Source organism: Nanorana parkeri, unplaced genomic scaffold, assembly GCF_000935625.1.
Source record: "Nanorana parkeri isolate BGI_ZX_2015 unplaced genomic scaffold, ASM93562v1 scaffold2192, whole genome shotgun sequence".
Taxonomy (NCBI): Eukaryota; Metazoa; Chordata; class Amphibia; order Anura; family Dicroglossidae; genus Nanorana; species Nanorana parkeri.
The window spans coordinates 43,301-65,384 of NW_017308460.1; the positions used below are offsets into that span (position 1 = coordinate 43,301).

Consider the following 22,084-nt stretch of genomic DNA (forward strand, 5'->3'; position numbering starts at 1 on the left):
TTAAAATAATGAACAAATATTTTTCAGTATTAATATTAATACAACATGTTTATTTCAGATATGTTTATAATTCCATCTCTCTGTGTTTATATAGCACAATGTCTGGAAACATCTTCTCTACTCTCCCTCCAGGGGTGTTTGATGAACTGCCTGGTTTGAAGTTTGTGTGAGTATTTAGAGTCATCCGCCTTCATATATAGAGTAATGAGATAAAATTTATTTATACTGAGCCTTTGCCTTGTGTACCTACAGGGACTTTTCTACGGAGTTCCTGACCTGTGACTGTCACCTTCGGTGGGTGGCTGCTTGGACCAAGAATGGCTCAGTTCAGATTTCTGACAGGACGTTTTGCTCGTACCCAAGTGCGCTCAGAGACAGGCCTTTGAGGAACCTGAAGGAAAGCCAGCTGACTTGTGGTACGTGTCCTCACTGAGGAACAGTGTGGCATTAGTGATCGCTTCATTTATTCTCATATAATAATTGATCATGTGACTAGTGATACTGACCTTCTCAGCTATCTGTCTCTTTTACTTCTCCTCTTTTATAATGGACAATGTGATATTAATGCTTTGTGCCTATGCTACAGAGGTGGACACATTTTTTGGTACCCTTACAGCTTTTTGAAACAATTCTTTATTCCTTCTGAAAAGTGATTACATTAAAAGGAGTAGGGTTGTGTATACCTGAAAGTGTGAAAAGAGATAAATGATTGCTTATTCTACAAAGATATTCTAAAATGGCCTTAATAGATGTATTGGTACCCCTAGAAAGATTATATATGATTGGATCATAGCAAAGTTTCAAGCTGTTTTCTGTAGTTAGTATTACACATGTCCTCAATCATGTAATGAGTCAGTCAGCCCATTTAAATGGAGAAAAGTATTCACTCTGCTGTTTGCTATCATCATGTGCATCACACTGACCTTGGACCAGAGAAAGCAAAGGAAAGATTTGTCTGAGATCAGAAAGAAAATTATAGACCAACGTGCCAAAGATAAAGGCTATAAATCAATCTTCAAGCAGCTTGATGTTCCTGTGACTATAGTTGCAAATATTATTAAGAAGTTTTAGCCAACCTTCCTGGATGTGGCTGCAAGAGGAACATTGACTCCAGATTGAACAGAAGAATGGTAGACAAAGAGCCAAGGAAAACTTCCAGAGATACCAGCTGAACTCCAAGGTCTGGGTACATCAGTGTCTGATCACACCATCTGTCACTTTCTGAGTGACAGTGGGCTCAAAGGAAGACTTCACTGTTGAAAGAAAAACATAAAAAAAGAAAGACTGGAATTTGTTAAAATGCAAATTGACAAGCTATGATGCTTCTGGGAGAATGTCCTTTGCAGAGCTGAGACAAAACCTAAGATTTTTGGCACATCACATCCACTCTATGTTCACAGGGAAAAAAATGAAGCATTCATAGAAAAGAACACCATACCTACTGTGAAACACGGAGGAGGCTCAGTTATGTTTTGGGGCTGCTTTGCTGGGTCTGACATGTGACATGTGACATGTGTGTTTGACCTTAGTCCGTGCAGGGTAAAATAAATCTCAAGACTATCAAGAATTTAGAGCAAAACATATCGCAGGTCATTGCTACCCAAATAGGATAATGACCCAAAACGCCCAGCTAAAGCACTCAGGACTGGCTAAGCACAAAACATTGGACTATTCTGAATTGGCCTTCTATGAGCCCTGATCTGAATCCTATATATGGAAAGTATTGAAACATGCAGTCTGGAGAAGGCACCCTTGTCACTAAAGGTTAGGTAACAAATTATAAGGTTAAGGGTCCCAACATGTTTGCCATGCCATTTTGTTTGTTTTATTATTTTAAATACTCAAAAAAAACTTGTTTAGCTTCAAGTCATTTCAGAGAAAATTGTGGGATTTTCTTTTTCATGGAAGGGTACCAACAAATTTGTCCACACCATTTATTTTTTTTGAACCCTGTAGACTCATTTCAAAGTGTTTACCCTTTAATTTCATTTTTTTTTTAGTGCAGTGACTTCTTAGTGTTTATCTAGCCTCCTCCAATGTGAAGCGTGGTTACCATACATCATTGTGTTTCAGATAGGCTATGACTAGGGCCAGAACGATACAGTGCCAGAGAGATGTCTGCTTCAAGCATTGCAAGGGGATGGGGTATAGTTGGTCCATGGGGTATAGTTGGTCCCACTCTTCCAGTGTAGTCTGCATGACTTGGTTTCAAACTTAACTTGGCTGTCTGTACTTTCAGCTGTACATCCAGAACTGCTAGTTTATAGCACAGAAACAGACTAATATTATTTACACCAAATTAGTGATTTTGGATGTACAATTGGCCAAGAGGAATACATGAGGAATAAACCCCTTGTTTTTGTAATTTGTGATGGAAGTTAGACATGTAGATGTCTTCTTTTTTAAGAAGACTCTACTTAGCCTCACACTGGTTTAGTGGAGGGCTTTTTGGTTTTACATTTTTTAGAGAGTTTATTACTAGGTGAATTTCACAATTATTTTCTCTTAACCAACCTCGTCTATGTGACCATGGTGCAGCTGAGAATCTGAGATGCACTCTCCACTTTTGCTAAGCAAAGGATGGATTATAATAAACTTGTTCAGTACTTCTTTGGCAGACCTGGGTACCTCTGTTAGTTGACAGTTTTGAAAATGTAATGACATACTGAGCATTACCAGTAAAAGGGTTGTCCTCAAAGCTGAACTCAATTAATTTGCATCAGTCGTGGCACTTGAGGTGTACTCTTCATCCACTGATGAATGAAACTTAGCTAACAGAGGTTACAAGAAATATAAGGCTGCAAGTGTTCTTAGTGACCTCATCATCAAGTAATATCCATTGTTTTTACTGCAGAAAGGACACCAGAACTTCACACCCACCAGCTTATACCATCCTTGCGGCAAGTTGTGTTTCAGGGTGACAGAATACCTATTCAGTGTACAGCAAGTTACTTGGGCAACGGCAGCCAAATCATCTGGTACCATAATGGAAAGCAGGTGGAGGAAGATGAAGAACAAGGCATTATCCTGGAGAAGACAATCGTTCATGACTGCACCTTTATCACAAGGTACTGGATAATTATGTAAAAAAGAAATCCAAACATGTAGAAAAAAAATCTTTTAATACACTTATGTTTTTGCTAAAATTTTTAAAGAGACCCTCTGGAGGGAAGGGGAACACACTACTGCAGATATAAAGTGCAGGCACCTAACTGCAGCAGTCTCCCAAACCTTGCTGTCATTGACCAATCTCAGGTTGTCTTGACAGTCAAGGCTCTGACACTTCCAAATGGTGCCGACCTTTGGCCACTACTATTTTCCTTGTGCACATTGCTGTTGGCTAATGAGGATGTCCATCGTAGTGATTGGCCGGTAGGAATGTGCAGCGGTCTATTCACGAAGCAGCCGAAGGATTTAGCCGTGGCTTCGGCTGATCCTTCAGCTAGCTTCGGCCCCAGGACCCCTATGGTTCAGTAGAACCGAAAGGCTGCTGTATTCACTATAGCCCGTACAGCTCCCGAAGTCGGCCAAGCGGCTCAGTCGAGCCGAAGGCATATGCTTCGGCTCAACTGTGCCGAGGTGAAAGCTGAAGCTGGCCGACAGCCTGCTTCTGACAGCTGCTTCTGACAGCCATGGGAAATACTTCAATTTCCCATGGCAATATCAGTCTGTGTGGGTTACTACCTTGTTGCACTTATTAGGCTTATTTGCAAAGACTGGTGCAAAGAGAACTAGTATGAAAGTGAAACAGTTGCACACAACAAACTGATTTGAAGGGCTAGCCCACCTTAAGCTGATATTTCGAGTTTTGGGAGATGCTGGATACTTGGACTACCTGACAATTTCTTATATCTCCCAGGGACTCTGTTGGTGAGATATCAGTACTTGAGCTCCAGGGTCTGTATACCTGTTGTGGACATTATTATGGGTCAGTCTCCCTGTTGATTTTTTTAATATTAGATTATGGAGAATGGGAATACCCCAAAACTTCCAGGCGAACAAGCACAAAGTCAGGAATTATGTCATGCTTGCTGTACTGTTAGAGTATCCAATACACACTATAACTATGATTAAAATACCACTTTGGGGCAAAATATAAAGATGTCCAAATGCTACAGTCACATAAAAAATGGCAAGCTATTTAAAGTAAATGGTTAATGCCAAAGTGTGTTATTATGAACAGGGAGTCAGCAACAGGTTATACATTGGTGCTGCAATCATGCATATAGATACTAGAAACTCCAGGAAGCGGTCAGCAAACTCCTGACAGAAATATAACCACTCTATTTCCCACTCTGGTTCCCCTGTAAGCACCAAGTGTGCCAACACTGAGCTTGTCTGCGCTCCACCTCCACATAAAACTTGAAAGCAAAGAGCCTCACTCCTTGAGTCCACCGAATCTCACGTTTATGCAGGTCCACACATCTTAGTCACATTCATATCCGCATGCTACTTCCAGCTGTCTCTAATGCGTTCCACCCATTGGGCTTAATCGTAGAGATCGCTACGGTTAAGCCCAATGGGTGAAACGTGTTAAAGGCAGCTGGAAGTAGGACCGAGATATGAATGTGACCAAGATATGAAGAATTGAATAAACATGAGATTCAGCAGACTCACGGAGTCCGGCTTTTTTTTTTCAAATTCAGGTAATGGCCAGACACAACTTGCAATTCAGGTAAACATGCCCCAGTTTAGAAGCAATACAAGGTGGAAGCAGAGATGAGATTCTAACTTTGAATTCCTCAGGAAGTTTTGGAATTTGCACAGGTTTTGTGGCTTTCAGGAATCCATGAAGATGTGTCAAAGGTATGTGCAGGCACTATTAGGTGCCTCTCAGAGGTGCCTCTCAGTTCATATAGTAAACAGATTACGTGAACAGAATTTAGACCTGAATTCTACAGTATTCATGTAATCTGTTTACGGCAGAAACTGAGATGTATACTTTGAGCATAACAGGGATGGGATGCTTGTGTCTAGGCAATGATACGCAGAGAATGAAGTGCAATATGGCTCCTTTCTTTATATGGTCATTTGCAGACCCAGTGGACTGGAGTTCCACTTTAATATGGAAATAGGTTACCAACAAATTATAACATTGCGTCTGCAAGTAGAGACTTGTGATATCACCTTCTGATAACCTAAAAAAAAAAAAATCCATCTGCAGGCTTTTTTTTTAACTTGCAAGTGCTTTCTGCCAGTGTCACATGAAATTCATGTATGCGTCATACTATGGGCTCATGTTTATGTTGTAGAATCAGGGAATGTAGGTCCAAGGCATGTTAAATTTGAGCCGAGGGAGAGCAGGAATGTCTTGTTTACACTCAATGTCTGCGTTTAAATTTAGCAAATGGCTCTGGTATTACGGCCCTGCATCCTGCTGACTCCAGCCCTGATAAACTGTTTATTCCTAGCTGGCAAATCAGCCGTTTCCTCTCAGCGTGAAGGCACATCCTGTGCGTTCAGGGACTCCGATCGGATGTACAATTCCCCTGCCAAGGTGCACCAAAAAACTGAGCAATTGACGGCAAATCATAGTCACTTGGCCCACCTAGTCTGTGCATGCTTCATTGTTACAGCACAGGCAAAATAACACTTGAAAATACACACGTGATACACACATTCTTGACCTGCTTCCAGTCCCCAAAAATGTGTATAAACTACTACAGCCTTCTGCTGTTCTCATGGCTAGTATTGACTCAATTTATTACAGGCTTAGACACTCATATAAAATCATGTATGCTTGTAGGGTATTATGGATAAAACTGTTTTGCTTATTTCTGAGTTTTCTAAACTCTTTAGAGAAATTTACTTTATTATTTCAAATTGAAATGAATGCCCCATCGCTGGCTCTGGGGGTCACAGCAGCCACTTCTGGTATGTGCACCTGCATGCTAACCATGGGTGCATGCCTTCTGGCAGTCACATAGCCAGCTCTGACAAACCTACATGTCCCTCGAAGCCATGCACAGGCATGCATCTGGAAAAGAACTTCACCTTCTATCCCTGCAGTATACAGTATTTTGAACCATTGATCAGATTTGTTTAATCCCAAAGCAAACCTGGGAAACATGTTGGCGACCATTCCTGAGCTCTTCGGCTAGTCATTTTGTTACTCTCGCTTCAATACATTCAGCTGTCGACTTGGTGTATATGCAACAGTTGAACTTTGGAGGAAATCTATCACAAGAGAAATATGTAAGCTTCCATTGGTGAACTGCTTCTTAAAATGCCAGTCCACTGGCTTCAGTACTCTTTTGTGTCACTGACCTGGAACATATGTAAGCGAGTGCATTCAGAATGAGATCAGAGTTCCTAATGTTCATACTGAACCCAGGGGGACATCTGGACAACTAGGTAAGTAAAACAATTTTAGAGGTATAGGTCAGCTATGGTAGCCCTCCATGATTCTTTCATGACAGGTCTTCCTTTTAGGAATTGTTGATGTTGCCCCACAGACACCAAGATGGCAGAATGTCAGATGGAAGTGGATTGGTGGGTGCAGCTGGGGTTCCTGCTCATCTTCATTGCTTTGTAAGCCATCTCTCCACCCTGGGCACTTCTACCATGTATAATAACAAGTAATAGAAATTATGTAGAAGTTTAAAAAGGAAAGACCTTTGACTGGTGTATGACGCCAGCATTAACGTTAGTCATGAATGGGTTAACTAACCCTGTTTTTGCAGACATAGTGCTAAAAGTACTTTCTGCAAGGCTTTAGAGCTCTGCTTAATTTGTTTTTTAAGGGCTTTTGCTGATGGCGAGACAAACATCTTTAGAAAACTTTAATCAAGATCAAATTTTCACTAATGCTCGGGATTAAGTCAATGTTTATGCCAACGCTGATTATTTTAAACCTCTAAAAACCGTGAAGGGTCTTTTTATGCTTTTTGTGCAAATAAGTTAATAGCACCTCCCTGTGGTGAACTAATGAATGCCATCTTCATACCACATAGAGTCATATAACACAGCAAGACTTGTGTAACTAGCCCTGTGCTAAGAGCAGTAACACAGAACAACTCATCAGCAATGACTTTTTAGTGTTCTGGTTGTTTTAACTTCGTTAAAAAGTAAATTCCGATTGGTTACTAGAGATTACCCCAGTTCACCTATCATTATTGATCTTTGCACTGTCTTATATGAGCCATATTTAATTTATTGAATGTGGCACTATCCCTACTTAATATTTTCTTATTAGCAAAACCACAATTGGTATCAGGATTGCTTCTACTTTATATAATGGCTCAAAAAAACAAATATGGCCAGATTATCATCCAGCAGATAAGGCTATAATGAGAAATATGATTAGTTACATGCCAGACCCTCCTTTTTGTATAGAGATTTCTTACCTATACCTATTATACAGTATATCGAAGTGAAGCTTAAAACCACTTTAAAAGAGAACTTCCCAAACTTTAAAGTATACCTGAATAGTAAACATTGTATAGCCACTTCAGATTAGTTTTTTTTTTGCCCAGCCCATGATCTCAGAATCCCAGTGTGCTCTGGTGTATTTTTTTGACTGCATCCTTGGTAAAGAGCTTGGTCCTACCTTCTGATCCTTGCACTCACTATTCACCAATAGGCAAATGCAGGGGGCAGGGCTAGTTTTACAAACCATCGAGCTTAGCATTCCAGCGAACCTGGTGTTCAGGGCCCTGGTGCCCAATTATTATTATTACACAGGATACAACAGTTTGTGCAGTGCTTTACAAAATGAAGGGAGACAGTACAGGTACAATACAATATCAATACAGGAGGGTTAGGAGAGCCCTGTTCGTAAGAGCTTACAATCTGTGGCCCACAGGCGACACACAGCACTTTGGTACTTGCTGTACAGTCCTTTGCAGACCCCAGCAGTGAGTAATGGAAGCATGTATTTGTAAAAAGGCTGTAATGAAAGTGATCTGTAGCATTGTCATGTAGCATGTGCCCAGTCTCTAACCATTTCCCGTAGTGTGTCTTCAGCCTCCAACCGACCCTTTTGCATGTGTGCAGTCTTTTATCACCTCTTATAGTGTGTCTGGAGTCTCTGACAGTCTTCTGTTGTATGCTAAATATTATGTGTGGCCGTTTGGAACTGTCAGGGCCGATATTTGAACTCCCTACATGACAACCATTTAGAAGCTTCCAATATACTCACAAAACCAAACTGATGTGCATTGTAGACATCTAGACATGCCTGGTACAAGATACCAATGGCACTTTGCCATGTTGCCTGTGATTTCAAATTCACTTTATGCATCTCATTTTGACTGGAAGTTGATGGAAAGTAACACTTACCTTTGCAGGCTCACCACTGGGATCCAGTACTTTGTCTGCACATTATTCTTATTCCCCTTTGAGGTTCACCTAAATGAGGTTGTTAAAGCTCTCTGACTAGCCAAGTGAGAAGACTGAGAGAAGGCTGGCAAACTTAACACAATTAAATGTTCTCAGTGGAGTTGTATAATGAAACTTTACATACCAACTATTCTAATGACTTATTACCAAAATTAAAATACTTTATTTTGGCCAGAGTTCTTTTAAACATAGCCTGCTATTGTATTTCCCATAATATCCAAAAAAGTTTCAGTAGAAGGAGCACATTAAATAAGCAGCTTTTTCTCTTTCCCGTTTGTAAAATTTCTGCCTAGTGTAAACCATTTTAAGATTTTCAGCCAAATCTTGGAGATTTGTTCTCATTACTCATGTCCGTCATTTGCTTGCCTGGATTGTGATTCAAGATACTTTGTTTATCCTGTTCTCTTCTGCTTTCCAACAAAGCTTTTTCCTTTTCCACTGTGACACAATCCTGGTGCTCAGACAAAAGGTATACATCATAGTGAGTTTATGTGCCGCAGGCTCAGACTGAGTGAGGGACGTTGCCAAGCTCTCCAGTCTACTAGACTGAATCATTGACATCCCACTTCAAGTACAGTTCACACCGGTTCACTTGTGCATAGCGTATCATTTTTAGCATCCATGTATACTGGTTCTGGCCAACTGTGCGGGTTTGAAGGCGATCTGTGGGGGGCTTTCATTCACATTACTTCCAGGTGTACATGAGTACATGAGGAAAAAAAACAAGCAAAGTTTATTCTTTGTGTCTTTTGTTGTCAGACGTCCAATGACATAATTAATCTTGTGGACAAAATACATTGTTGATAAAAAGTGTTATGTTTTTTAAACAGGAAACTTGTGATATGAAAGTTTCACACTCCATAAAAGTCGCCTCTTACTTTCTTTGGATGCCAAATGTAGTGAAATTCTATAATATCATCAACATGTTTGGATGATACAGAATCCAAGTTTTAAAAGATGTTTGAAGAGAGGAGAAAGCAAAGATGTGTAGGATATTCTTTACGGGTTTACGTTTCCGGAGAAGTTGCTGTCAAATATTAAAATCACTTTTAGGGACACTAAGCCCTCTAAAAGCATTCACAATATTTTAGTGTGGCAATGCAGAAAATAAAGTTACCATTCCTCCTGCCATCGTGTGGTGGAAAATCAATGGCTCAATGGCTGAAGTCAGTTTCATGGATTCAGACTGTGGATGCTGTAGACCAGCGTTTCTCAAACGTTTTCTAATCACGGCACCCTTTAAAAGTAAGCAAAATCTCAGCCACCACAGTCTAAAATGCCATAGACTTTAAAGGGGACCCCACACATACACATCCAAAAAAGTGGGTTCCCCTTTACTTTGAAGTGCCCACCACCCTTCACATTAGAGTCATCCTTTGCATTAGAGTCACTGTTTTGCATCAGGAAGCCCCCTTTTACATCAGAAGCCTCACTTTTATATCAGAGTCCCCATCCCTTTTGCATTAGGAACCCCCTTCACATCAGTCTTCTTTTCCCCCTTCACATCACAGTGCCACTACCACAATATTTTGAGGCATCCAGGAGGCCAGGAAACACATCACCCTGGTTGAGAAAAGCTGCTGTAGAGAATTATGCAGAATTACAGACTAAATTAATTAAAGTAAATCCTAAAATTGACCCAATATTATCTGCTTCCTCTTACCTTAAAGTTTTTACATTGTAATGAAAAATGATTGCAGTGTGCTACCCCTGCCCTGCAAGGGTTAAGTGCCCGTTTTTATCTAGGGACAAATATCACAAAGAAATACTCACCTGAAATTTGGAGCTGGCTGACTGGTACACCGGTCCCTGCAGCCTGTCTCCTCCACTCCAGTGATGGAATGTCTCTCTGCGTCCTCACGTCCAATACACTGTATAGGATGTGATGATTTACAGGACCTTAGACCACCAGAGCAAAGGGGGAGCGAGGTGAAAGGGACCGGTATGAGCGCCAACTGGCTGCAACGTTCAGGGGAGTATAACTTTTTTTATTTTACATTGTAGCTGAAAACAAGCACTTTACCCTTGCAGTGTGGGGGTAGCCCCACTGCAAGGGTTAAGACAATTTGTGCCCAGAGATCTTCTTTAAGTTTTAACATGCGGCTTGTCCTGTATTAATGTTATGTCATTTATTACTTGGCAACGTTTTTTAGTCACTTCTGACTTGGCAGAAGTCTCTTGCAGCTTGGCAGCACCGCCCTCATCTGCCGCAGCGGCTGGCTGTCACTGACACAGCTCCGCAGCGGCTATGAGGAGAAATGCGCCGTGGTCGCTACTGAGCTGTGTCTGTGACAGCCAGCACCCCCACATGCCATAGCGACCCTGCGTCACTATGGTGATTGTTACGCCACTGATTCCTCTGTATCTGTAAAACACGTCTTTATACCACTCCACTGATCACACTAAATGGACAACTTTCAGCATAAAATGTTGTATTTCTGGCCTTTTCCTTACAGTGTGTTTCAGTCATCAGCTCTTTATCCAAAACTACCAGCTTTATATATACAAAGTTGTAGTGAGCTCCACATATGTAATGTGAATGATAAATTAGGATAATAATCATTACACATACATGAACATACATATTGAATTCCAACTAGCTGCCATTTTCTACGACCAGCACTATATCTATTTATATCTGGCCTGAAATGTGGCCAAAATAGCCTAGTAATTTCACTTAATAAATGTAATCTGTCTCCAATCTCCCAACAAAGTGGTTAACATACTTTGGAGCTAAAGGCAGACATCCCAACCTGCAAAACCTTATTTCAGGGAGGTTCCCGTCTCATTTCAGGGAGGTGCCCTTTCTGTTTTTTGGGTTGTTTTTTTTACAAGATGAATACATTGGTTGTTGGAACAGACTATGTGCCGCAAATACATACTGTACTTTAATCTGATTACCACAAATAAAGGATAAAAAGGGAATAACTTTTAAATGATCCCAATGCATTCTAGAACTGTAAAAATAGATCAATACCTTGCACAATTGTGGGATTCCTGCCAAAACTTTTTAACGACCAGAAAGATTCTATATTCAATTCTATTAAATTGTCTTCTATAAAAGTTGGCATTGAACATCTCCTTTACTGTAACACTAAGAAAAGGATTTTATTCTCTCTCTCCCTTGTGAGTGTAATTTATATGCAGGCTACTGCCTGCTAAGCCCTGTAGCAACGTATGTCTGATATATGTTATCATACGTTACCCGATTGCCTGGTGTACCAGCTATGTGGTATAAAATCAATAAGTAGTCACCCGGACTACAATTTCATACTAAGTCAATCATTTTATTGACTCTTTTGTTTGCCTGAAAAAGGGACCACTTGGTTCCAAAACGTCGCTCTGAAATGCGACGCTACTACAGTCAATAAAAGGATTGACTTAGTATGAAATTGGATTGCGAGTGACTACTTATTGATTTCATGTTACTTGCGTCGGCATCTGCCATCACTAGAGCATCCACACGACCTCAGGGTTTTGTTCCGGTCAGGAGTGTGATGGGGCACACTTGATACCAGCTATGTGGTAGGCACTGAATACTATTCTGCAAACTTCAGACCAACTTCATACTGGCAATCAGTGTTTTGCCTCATTACTGTTGTATGACTGGGATTTAACTTGTAAATGTTCTCAAAGTCTAACAAAAGCTACTAGTTGCCTAGAATGAACTGCCATTTTAATGTATAATACTTAGATAGACTATAGTCATGTTTATTTTTTCAACATTCTACTGTATGTATAGTATTTTATGATTCTCAACTTCCCCTTAGAAATGCTGTAATTGCCCCAGGCGTATAAAGTATTCCACAATAAATATAGAAGAAATTTGAATATAAGTAAGGAAAATAAAGAATGACCTTATATATTTTTAGAAGGAGGTGTCATTATTAACTCGTTGTCTAGAGCAGTGGTTGTCAACTTACAAGGCAAAAGGGGCCTCAACTACGGCCCCTAAAATCACCAAAGGGCCACACATAATGTTCAGTATAATTAATGAGCATGCAAATATACTGGAAGAAATGATGGCCAGAGACTGTGGACATGCTACTGGTTGGTTGGAAACTGGACAAAGACAAAGAAGACAGTAAGAGACTGTGGACATGTAACATGGGGCTAGTAGAGATCCTGCTATTACTCCTTAACTCACTGCTCACACTTTAGCTACATACTGCTGGGATCCAAGAACAGCACAACAAGTTCCAAAGGGTTGTATATGGCCCTTGGTCACAGATTGGGCATCAGGGGTTTAGAATGAAGAAATGCATAGTTATGCTTCTCTCTGCCCCATGTCTTGATGTGTTTCTGCGTCTGGTTCAGAATTGGCACTGTTCCTTAAAAGTAAGGTTAGCTGGAAAGTTTGGCTAATGACTGAAACAAGGGTTTTACATTCCTGTTCTTTCCCTACATTCTCATAGTACCTTTACCTGAAATGTGGATATAAAGTCTGGACCACTTAGTACTTGATAGGGCAGATTTGTAAATTGGCATCCTTATTACTAGGAGGTAGAAATGTCTTGTCCCTGGTGTATGTTGTGGTTGGTCATCATTCTGTACAGAAAGAGTTAGCCTCAGCCCAGAGGATGGTAGCTTTATCACATACAGTGTTGTAGAATTACTGAATCTGTATGCCAAGATGGTTGCACACAAAATTGTTGATTCACATACAACTACCTTTATTAAATAAGCTGCTTCGAGACAAAACTAACTTACTGCAACTATTCAGATTTTTAGCAGACAGCAACAGTCAGACCAAGGATAGGTGATTTCTGAATGGATAGTGAGAGTTACTATACGCTACACATTACTCTTTACCGTTAAGGTTGTTAAACATGTCGGCTGCCCAAGATGACCTTTATATTAGCTGTGAATGTTGCTTGGAATGTTTGATGTAAATATTTCCAATCTTAGTGTCGCTGCTGTTATTTTCCCTTAGTGTTAATGGATCTTCCTGCTTTGAGGAAAGGTCTTCCTTGCACCCAATACTCTATAACTCAGTTTGTTTTCATTCCCTCTGGCGTTAACTTCCTTCTTACTGTGACCAGAATAGAACCTTTCCTGAAATTGTCTTTCCCAGATTTGTCTTATTTTCAGACTTTTTTTAGAATTATATACTTTTTAAACAAACTGTTAGACTGTAACCACACCTATTATATCTACCTTCATTTCATGGTGCCCAGAAGCACGTTTCATTGAATGCGTGCAGGTGTTGTTATCTTACTGTACTGAGCGTTCATCTTCTGCTTCCAAGTGCCCTCTGTTTTAATGACAGTGACAATTACCAATATCACACCATCAAAATATTTATATCTGCATATAGTATCTCTGATAATTAATGTTTGCATGTATAAAAAAAAGCAGCAATTGGGGTACTTTTGTGAATGAGTTAGTGCATGCAAGGATTCGTGTCATTGTGCGCGAGACTAAATTCCAGCACTGGGATCCCAGTATCAGTATCTTTAGGTGCAGGAGGTGTTTGGTCTTCGGCACAGAGAGGTAGGCATTAAGAAAGAGGTTACGTTTATGTCAGGGAGAGTTTGTGTAAGATTGGGGTTATATGGAGGGTTAGCTTGAGGAGGGCATTGCTCTCTTCACCAGGAGCTAATGTATTGCATGACATAAGAATGGGAATAGGGTTTAAAGAGAAACAATAATTGTTTTGGTCAATTTTATTGTATTTTGTTTTTAAAGTCAATTTCCACCTTTGTAAGTGATTACCATTTATTGTGGTAATGTAGAGGTTCAGTGATGATGTATACGCGTGCACATTTTCATGACTCACATTGCAGGGTTTCTTCATTTTTTAATTAATTTTGTATTCCTGATTGGCCAGAAAGCCAGCTCCATGCTTTCTCGTCACCTGCTAATCGGGAAGCCGGGTGGCGAGTCTTTACACGCCGCCTGGCTTCCTTAATGGGACTTCCAGTATTGGTATTCGATATCGGCGAGTACTAATTTGTATTGAGATTGTAGTTTTTCACGCGAGCAGGCTTGAAAAAGTAGAAATCTAGCACTGAAATATTACATTTCACAATAATAACAGTCTTTTGTGTATGATAAACTTAATTTTGTACACTTGCATGGCTGATAAGGAATTTTGACCTTTGGCACTCTGATACAAATGGACGTAATGGATGTCATCTTAACTTTTACTGTTCAAGTCGGCTTTTCACTCTGGTGTCTCTTACACCGTGACATTTTTGCTCCCCTAATTCCCTTCAGAGAATCCCATCACTTTTCAGCTTTGCAGTTTGAGTTTATGCATGTGCATAGCATATGACTGCGATTCCTGAGTGACCAGTACCAGTGTTGTACTCTGCTAGTGATATAAATAGGCAAAAGAGTTCAAGAACCACTCCAGACGCAACATAAAATCAGCCGGTGAACTTCTAAGGTTATTGGGAATTGCAGCCACTATAAAATCAGAAATTCCACTTTTAACATGTATCTTGCTGGGTATTTGGACCAGACTGCCGCCGCGTTGTCACATGAATGTGTGCTATGCAACCTCCCTCTGATTATCCAAAAACACAATACTCACTAATGCAGAGCCTTACACAGGTAGAAGTTAGAAAAACAAATAAAACGATAAATATTGTACTAAGCCTGCTCTATAATACGTACAATGTAGCACGTTGTAATCACTAAGTAGCCACACTAGGAAACAGCCCCACACAGGTCCGCCTTGCAGCTCTTTTGGTAGCAGAAACGGTAACGCAAACAAAAAACAAGACCACACCGGCATAATGAAGGATGTTTCATTTACTGAACGTGAATAAAAAGAATTTCACTCACAAGTGTGCTCCTTTTATGATGGCTTATAAGAGAGAGAGACTATGTTCTATGAGACTATGAGAGTATGACTCAGGTCTGATGGTCAAGAGCGGGGGTGGGCAACTCCGGCCCTCCAGCTGCTGTGGAGCTTCAAGTCCCATGAGGCATTGCAAGACTGACAGTTACAGGCATGACTCCCTGAGGAGAATTGAATCTTGACCTGTAAAATAGATACAATCTGAGAGTTTAGATATGATTGGTAGCTATGGAAAATGCAAAAATTTTTTTAAGACAGATGCTTTAAAACTCATAGACAAAAGCTTTTGTGGGGTATAGTATTATTCCACTAGCATAGTTTACTGACCTGTTCTTCTCTTTCCTCCCCACCAGTGCTTTAATCTTGTCCAACATCTTGCTGTCTTCCAATGGAGAATGGGAATGCAGCGTATCCACTGAATATGGGAACATCAGCAAGAAGGTGGAGCTGGTAGTTCTGGAGACCTCAGCAACCTACTGCCCATCCGACAGGGTGACCAACAACAGAGGTGACTTCAGGTATGTGTTCTGTTTGGTCCACACTGAACTCTAACGCTAAACTAATCACTGTAAATCTGTTCTGATTTGTGTTGATCTGTATGTTTACATCAAGATCCAGATTCTTTCTTCAAGGATTAGTTCACCTTTGTGGTAAAATAAACTATGCATTTAAAGGTGCCCTGTATGATTCAGAACACTTCACAGCTTTAACCAGTTGACATCCGCGGTGTTAAACCCCCTTCCCATCCAGGCCATTTTTCAGTATTCAGCGCTGCGGTACTTTGACTGACATTTATTCCGTCATGCAGCGCTGTACTGAAATGAATTTTATAAGTAGTTTAATTTAATTATAAAACCTGTAGGCCCATTGCAGTCTACCCACAGCTTGGCTGAAAAACTGATACTGGGAGCGATCAGCGCCATTGTGCCTGTGATCTGGCACTCCCTGTATATGCGGCGGGCCCCCAGCATCACTGGAATGAGCACTTTTGTCTTGTAAGACTAGCTCATAGGCAATGGGCCTACAGGTATTACAGTTAAACTACACATTTTAAAACTACACAGTGTTTTTAAAAGTGCAGGGCACCTTTGACTGCATAGTGCATTTTATTGCAAAGGTGAACTAACCCTTTAAGAAAATGCTGAAAGAATGAACCATTTACTACTACTAATAATAATAATAATAATAATAATTTACAACACATATATAATCCCTGTGTATTGGACATCATCTCCATAGGAGTGCCAATGGTGAAGACCAAATGAGTCCCCATGGCTTGAGATTTGTCCACAGGACAGTTTCTACCTTTATCCATGACTTTTCTGTTAACATATTCCAAGGAATGTCCAACAGAAATGGTCTCAGAGGCTTTTTTTAATGACTTAGATGAGAGTCAGTCTTTGTCAGCATAGGAGAATGACTGACTCTAATATGAGTCAGTGGAACGTTTCAGACTGGCCAGCAATCCACAATCAGGCATCTTTTGACACATGGTGGCCTTTTCAATGAGACTGTATTTTTATTAAGTTTTTGGCAGTAGTTTTTGGCAGTATATTATAGCTCATTCTATATTTGTACAGCTGCATTTTTACATAAATTAAGGTTTTATCTGAAATCAACATGCTAGGTTTGCTTTAATGTACATCTGTATGTTTGAAGTGAACACCCTGGAATGCTGTTCCAGGGTGAAGGGAAAGTAGGCACCAAGTGCTAATGTTGTTTTTTAATTTACATTTTACATGATTGCTGTGCCATATTCCTAATATTATATTACATGTACAGATTTGTAACGTCTCCCTCTAGTTGCTTCCATGACTACCGAGGAGTTAGTCAGACATAAGTAATATTCTTGCATTGAAAGACAGTAGACACAACCACTATGCTGCACTGCCATCTAGGAGGTAGACCATGCTTATGATCAAATATAATTCTTCTTCATGTAAAGATAAATATTTTGCATAGAAAAAAAGGATTTTAAAGCCTAACTCTAGGTTTTATGCCCCCACTCCATTAATCAACCCCACTTGTGATCCCTGCTGGCTATATGTTATGTTTTTACGCTCACCTTTGTCTTAAGTCCTATGTCCTAAGTCTTTAGGCTGGTTACCTGATGCCGTAAGAACCTCTTTATTTTTGCCTTTTTTCCTGGCTGAACGGTCTTTATAATGCAGATAGCATCTTTACCTTGATGACGTTGGCACCACTTTTTGCACCAGTACATTATGAATAAAGGGTGCCACGGTGATGCCTCCTTAGGAAGCAGGACCATGGCACCCTGCATTCACAGTAGAATCTACAGTCTTCTGTGTGGAGACATGCTGGGGGTCATTCAGCCTGGAAGACTGAGAACATCTTGTGGCCAGAAGAAGTACTGGTGGGTGCCAACTCCAAAAGTGAGCACTGGAGCCAGAGCTGTTTTTTTTCATTACAGCATAAGGGGGCACTTTATAAATAATAAATGTTTGCCACAGAGCTGGGCTTCAAACCATTGACTGACATATTTTGATAAATTAAAGCTGACTACTTTCACATGCAGATCTAAAAAACATTAAAAACTTTATAGTTTACCTTTTAATCTTCACTCTTCCAAAATACACTAAAACCCTTATTACAGAAAGAACCAAACACAGCTCCTGCCGCCTTCATCTCCTCAGCTCCTTCATGGGATTGTATGTATTACTAACTTCCAGGTAGACTGTCATTGTATGACATGTGATGCAGCATTTATTTACACTGTATTCTGCGTGGTTGTAAACTACAAAGCTCCCTCTTACTGGAACCAACCATGAATGATTCTTGGTGTCCACACATTGATGAAATTCTGTGTCTTTGCCCAACTTGTCAGGACCTGCTTATCTCTAATGCGTTATTTATTAAAGCATAAATAGCCAACCGGGTATTCAGCAAATAAAAGGCAGATTATGCAGATTACAGCATTATTAAAACTAGTACAGCAATGCATTCCATTCAGTCTGATCTTTTACACCGTGATCTAAGCTGCTCTGCTGTGCATTTCATAGAATTTCATTAGGGCTACAATGACAATATAACTATACAAGTTATGGTGAGAAGGGACTAAATAAATCAAAAGCCCATTAACTGTAGTCAGTGTGTAGCATAGTGCAGACTCCTTAGACGAGAAGGTATTCATGTTTCTAATTTTTTCACATATGCAAACAATAAGAGGATTATTCCTTGTTTCAGAACATTGGGCGGAGGCATGCAAATCATTGCTTTACACCCTATTGGCCAGATACACATCCAGACCAGAACCACTGTTGTATATTGCAAATATATAGCCGAATATAACAGAGCCAATTATTCCAAACTGCATACAGCTGTTTCAGTCTTCCCTCATCAGTGCAGTGTATAGAAACCATGGCTTCTAAGGAGTAGGGCTTGGGACACAACAGGACAGTATGATCATACAGGTTATGGGGAGAAGGGATTAAAGTAAACAAAATGCCCTCCAACCGTATCAGTGTGTAGCACAGAATGAGATGATAGCCATTCCTATGACATCTGCACTGGAGTGGGGTGGGGGTCACCTTGACAAGCAATGCAATTTTACAGCTGCAAAAGTCATAGGGTGGGACTATAGAGAAAAAAATTAAGACACAAGCAAATGTGCAAAATGTTTTCATTCGTACTTACAAATGTTTAGTGTATAGCTGATAGGTATATAAGGAATGGAAAGCTTATTGGCTTTTTTTATGGCCAACCACTCCTCTTCCCCACCAATAAAGAGAGATTAAGAGGGAGCAGGGCAAAGGTGACACCTGTAAGTTAACAGCAATGCCGTATTGCTCAGCAAATGATGTTGGCACTGAGGGTGTTAAACTGGGCAGATCCAGGCCCATCTGCAAGCTATTAAACAGCATTTCGGAGGCGGTTCCCTTCACATGGCCTGTCCTGGCAGAACGCACGGAGTGTAAAATTCAAGGTGTTGGAATTTGACTTGGCTGCAGAATAAAGAATTGTATGCCGTGCAGCGCAAGCGGTGTCAGTTGCTTTATGGAATATAAATTATTGGTACAGCCAATGTGGCTTCAATTATCTGACCCCCCTCTCCTCCCTCTGTACTCTATACTTGTGCCTTCAGAATCATAGTAGGATGTAGGAGTAAGGTACCAAGGGAAATTAGAGATTTGCAGAGCTGAGATCCAGGCAGAAGCGGTTAACAGATGTTACATCAAATCCTTTTTATCTTCTCTCAGCACTGCTGGACAAGTGACAGGATTCCTGGTCCTGACATTCTGAAGCATCCTTTGTGGGCTGCTGATGGAAAGGTCTTAGTCTTTGTCTCCCCACCTCTTCCTCTCCATATGGTGATCCAGAACGTGTCAGCGCTGCTTCACACTTCAACTCAGCCATTGTAATAATGAGAAAGGACAATTTTCAGATCTTTGTGATGGAAGATCTAAACATGGCTTGAGAAGAGCAGGACCGTATGTCAGTCATATACCCACATGAGCCACATTCTCTTAAAGCGAATCTTTATCCCCTTGCACCAAAAATCACATCAGCATGCATCTCTATGCTGACATGAAATCATCTTACATTCATTAGTTAATAAAAACATATTTTGCTTTTACTTACAATTATTGTTTTTCCACTTCCTGGTCCTATTAGGCATTAGTGATGCAATCTGTGCCCAAGCGTTGCATCCTGGGAAGATTACGTCAGCAGAGGATTGCTGGGAAACCTCATCTGTAATCTCACACAGATCTCAGGGAAAGGCATTTTCCTCCCCTGAGATGATGTGCATAATCACATGTTTTAGTCACATGTGCCAAAGTTCCAGGAAGTAAAGGGAGATCTAGTAATCTGCCCTTAATAAAAATGGCCACTGTCAGAAAACTGGGGAAGAAAAGAGAAATAAGGCATGCAAAGAATAAAAAGCCGGCATTTATCTACAAGTATCTGTGTGTGGATTGTCATTACTAAACATTAACATAAAGGTGTCTTTGTTGTCATTTCAAAGATATGGGTATAGCTCCTTTTTAATTGCCTCCATGAGCACAGGAACTTTGTGTGCTCTTGAAATAAAACCAGGAAGTGTACTGACATATTTATTCCTTATCATGGGCGTCCCGAGGCCGGGTGTCACCCGTAGCGGATACCGGGTGACACCCTGCCGTGACGTCACCACACGTGTGCCCATGCACAATCATCTTGGTGATAACTGCCAGGGGCCGTCTTGTTGATGGACGTGGGCAGAGAGAGGAGGGGACGTTCACCCGGCCGGATAAGGTATGCCACCAGGGCCCCTCCTCTCTCCTGCAACTGTCAGGCTATCGGCCCATGACTGAGTGTCAATCATTTTGGTGTCACCCCTCCAATAGTATCACCCGGGTGCGGGCAGCACCCCCCTTGTGACGCCACTGTTCCTTATCATGGTATGATAGCAACCTTATATATGAAAAAGTGTGATGGAAATATTGATGACCGAAAAAGAGAGTCACAAATAAAGCAGTTTTTGATTCTCTTGAATATTTGCATGTAGATTGTGTGTTTTCATTAAGGTTGGGTCAAATACATATTTTAGGACATACAAAAAGTGTAGTTTGATATTTCTCATGGTTTCCATACCAATTCCCTTGTCACTAGATAGCATAATATACAGGGTGCAACTCTGTGAAATGTTGGAATGTTTGGCAGAACTCATAAAGAAGTAAAGAAAATGACATGCAGCTCGTCAATATAAAACTGCTGGAAAAGGTACATGTGGGAGAGAAGATTCACTGCATGTAAATAAAGCAAAATTCTCCAGCATAGAGTCCTGCTGATCAGCAAATTGGACCTAAGTAAACCTACATCTAAGTAGTACCCAAACTTCTGCTGCACAGTGGACCCCAGGCCTGTGTTTCAAACCAGTATTAAACCACGTCAGTTGTTAGTGCTTTTCTCCGCATGTGAATGTGAGAAATGGAAGTCGGGACTGTGCGAGAAGCAAATGGGAACTGGTACCAGGAAAATGAAAGCCGGCCACAATGCTGGAAATAAATGAATACATGACTGTACATAGATATGACCAGAATTACACCATTATAGATTTCAATATGATAAATACAATCCATATAATGTGTATTGAGCTGTTCATAAATCATTTGTAGTAGCAGAATTCTCTATCATTAACAAGGAATCGTTGGGTTCACTGCACAATGCCAGTGTAAGATCTGATTTGTTGCAGGGCACAGCTAGCCAGTTCCTCTGAATGTTCCTCTTCCAACTGATGTGGACGATGACCTCTAATTGCCTGTTACAGCTACTGTATACAGGTGAAACTCGAACAATTAGAATATCGTGCAAAAGTAATTGCAGTAAGTGCTGCAAAAGGGGCCCAAACCAAGTACTGAGTACATATGCATGCTTGTACTTTTCAGAGGTCCGATATTGTTCTATGTACAATCCTTGTTTTATTGATTGCATGTAACAATCTACTTTTTTGAGGTTGTGGATTTGGGGTTCTTGGGGTTTTCATGAGCTGTAAGCCATAATCATCACAATTATGACAAATCACGGCTTGAACTATCTTGCTTTGCATGTAATGAGTCTATCTCATATATTAGTTTCACATTTTAAGTTGCATTAGTGAAATAAATGAACTTTGCACGATATTCTAATTATTCGAGTTTCACCTGTATATGACATCTTACTGAGATCTTACTTACTCATATTGGAGCCAATGTGTTTCCAGTAGCAACTGATTTGATTGTAGCAACTGATATAGAAATTGTTTTTTTTATTCATTATATTTTAGTATATTATTGTTATTTGCTGTACTGGACCTTTATTTTCCATAAACTATGATGTGGGTTTATCTGGACATTGTTATCTTATTACTGCTATCCCAGGGCCCCCTGCTGGCTATTACTATCCTAACAGCTCTGCATACTTGGGCTAGATTACATATTTACTTTGATTTATTGCAGA

The 22,084-nt window shown here is 40.4% G+C and overlaps 1 protein-coding gene across 1 annotated transcript in view; it reads left to right on the forward strand.

The window, feature by feature from the left end:
* Positions 1 to 22,084, forward strand: part of ADGRA2 (adhesion G protein-coupled receptor A2) — a gene marked incomplete at its 5' end in the record, with an annotated part of 74,955 nt that overhangs the window by 37,092 nt on the left and 15,779 nt on the right. The window contains 4 exons of the mRNA XM_018572977.1: positions 95 to 166; positions 253 to 416; positions 2,855 to 3,068; positions 15,502 to 15,666. Coding sequence (XP_018428479.1) covers positions 95 to 166; positions 253 to 416; positions 2,855 to 3,068; positions 15,502 to 15,666 — 615 coding nt within the window. The remainder of the gene's footprint in view (positions 1 to 94; positions 167 to 252; positions 417 to 2,854; positions 3,069 to 15,501; positions 15,667 to 22,084) is intronic.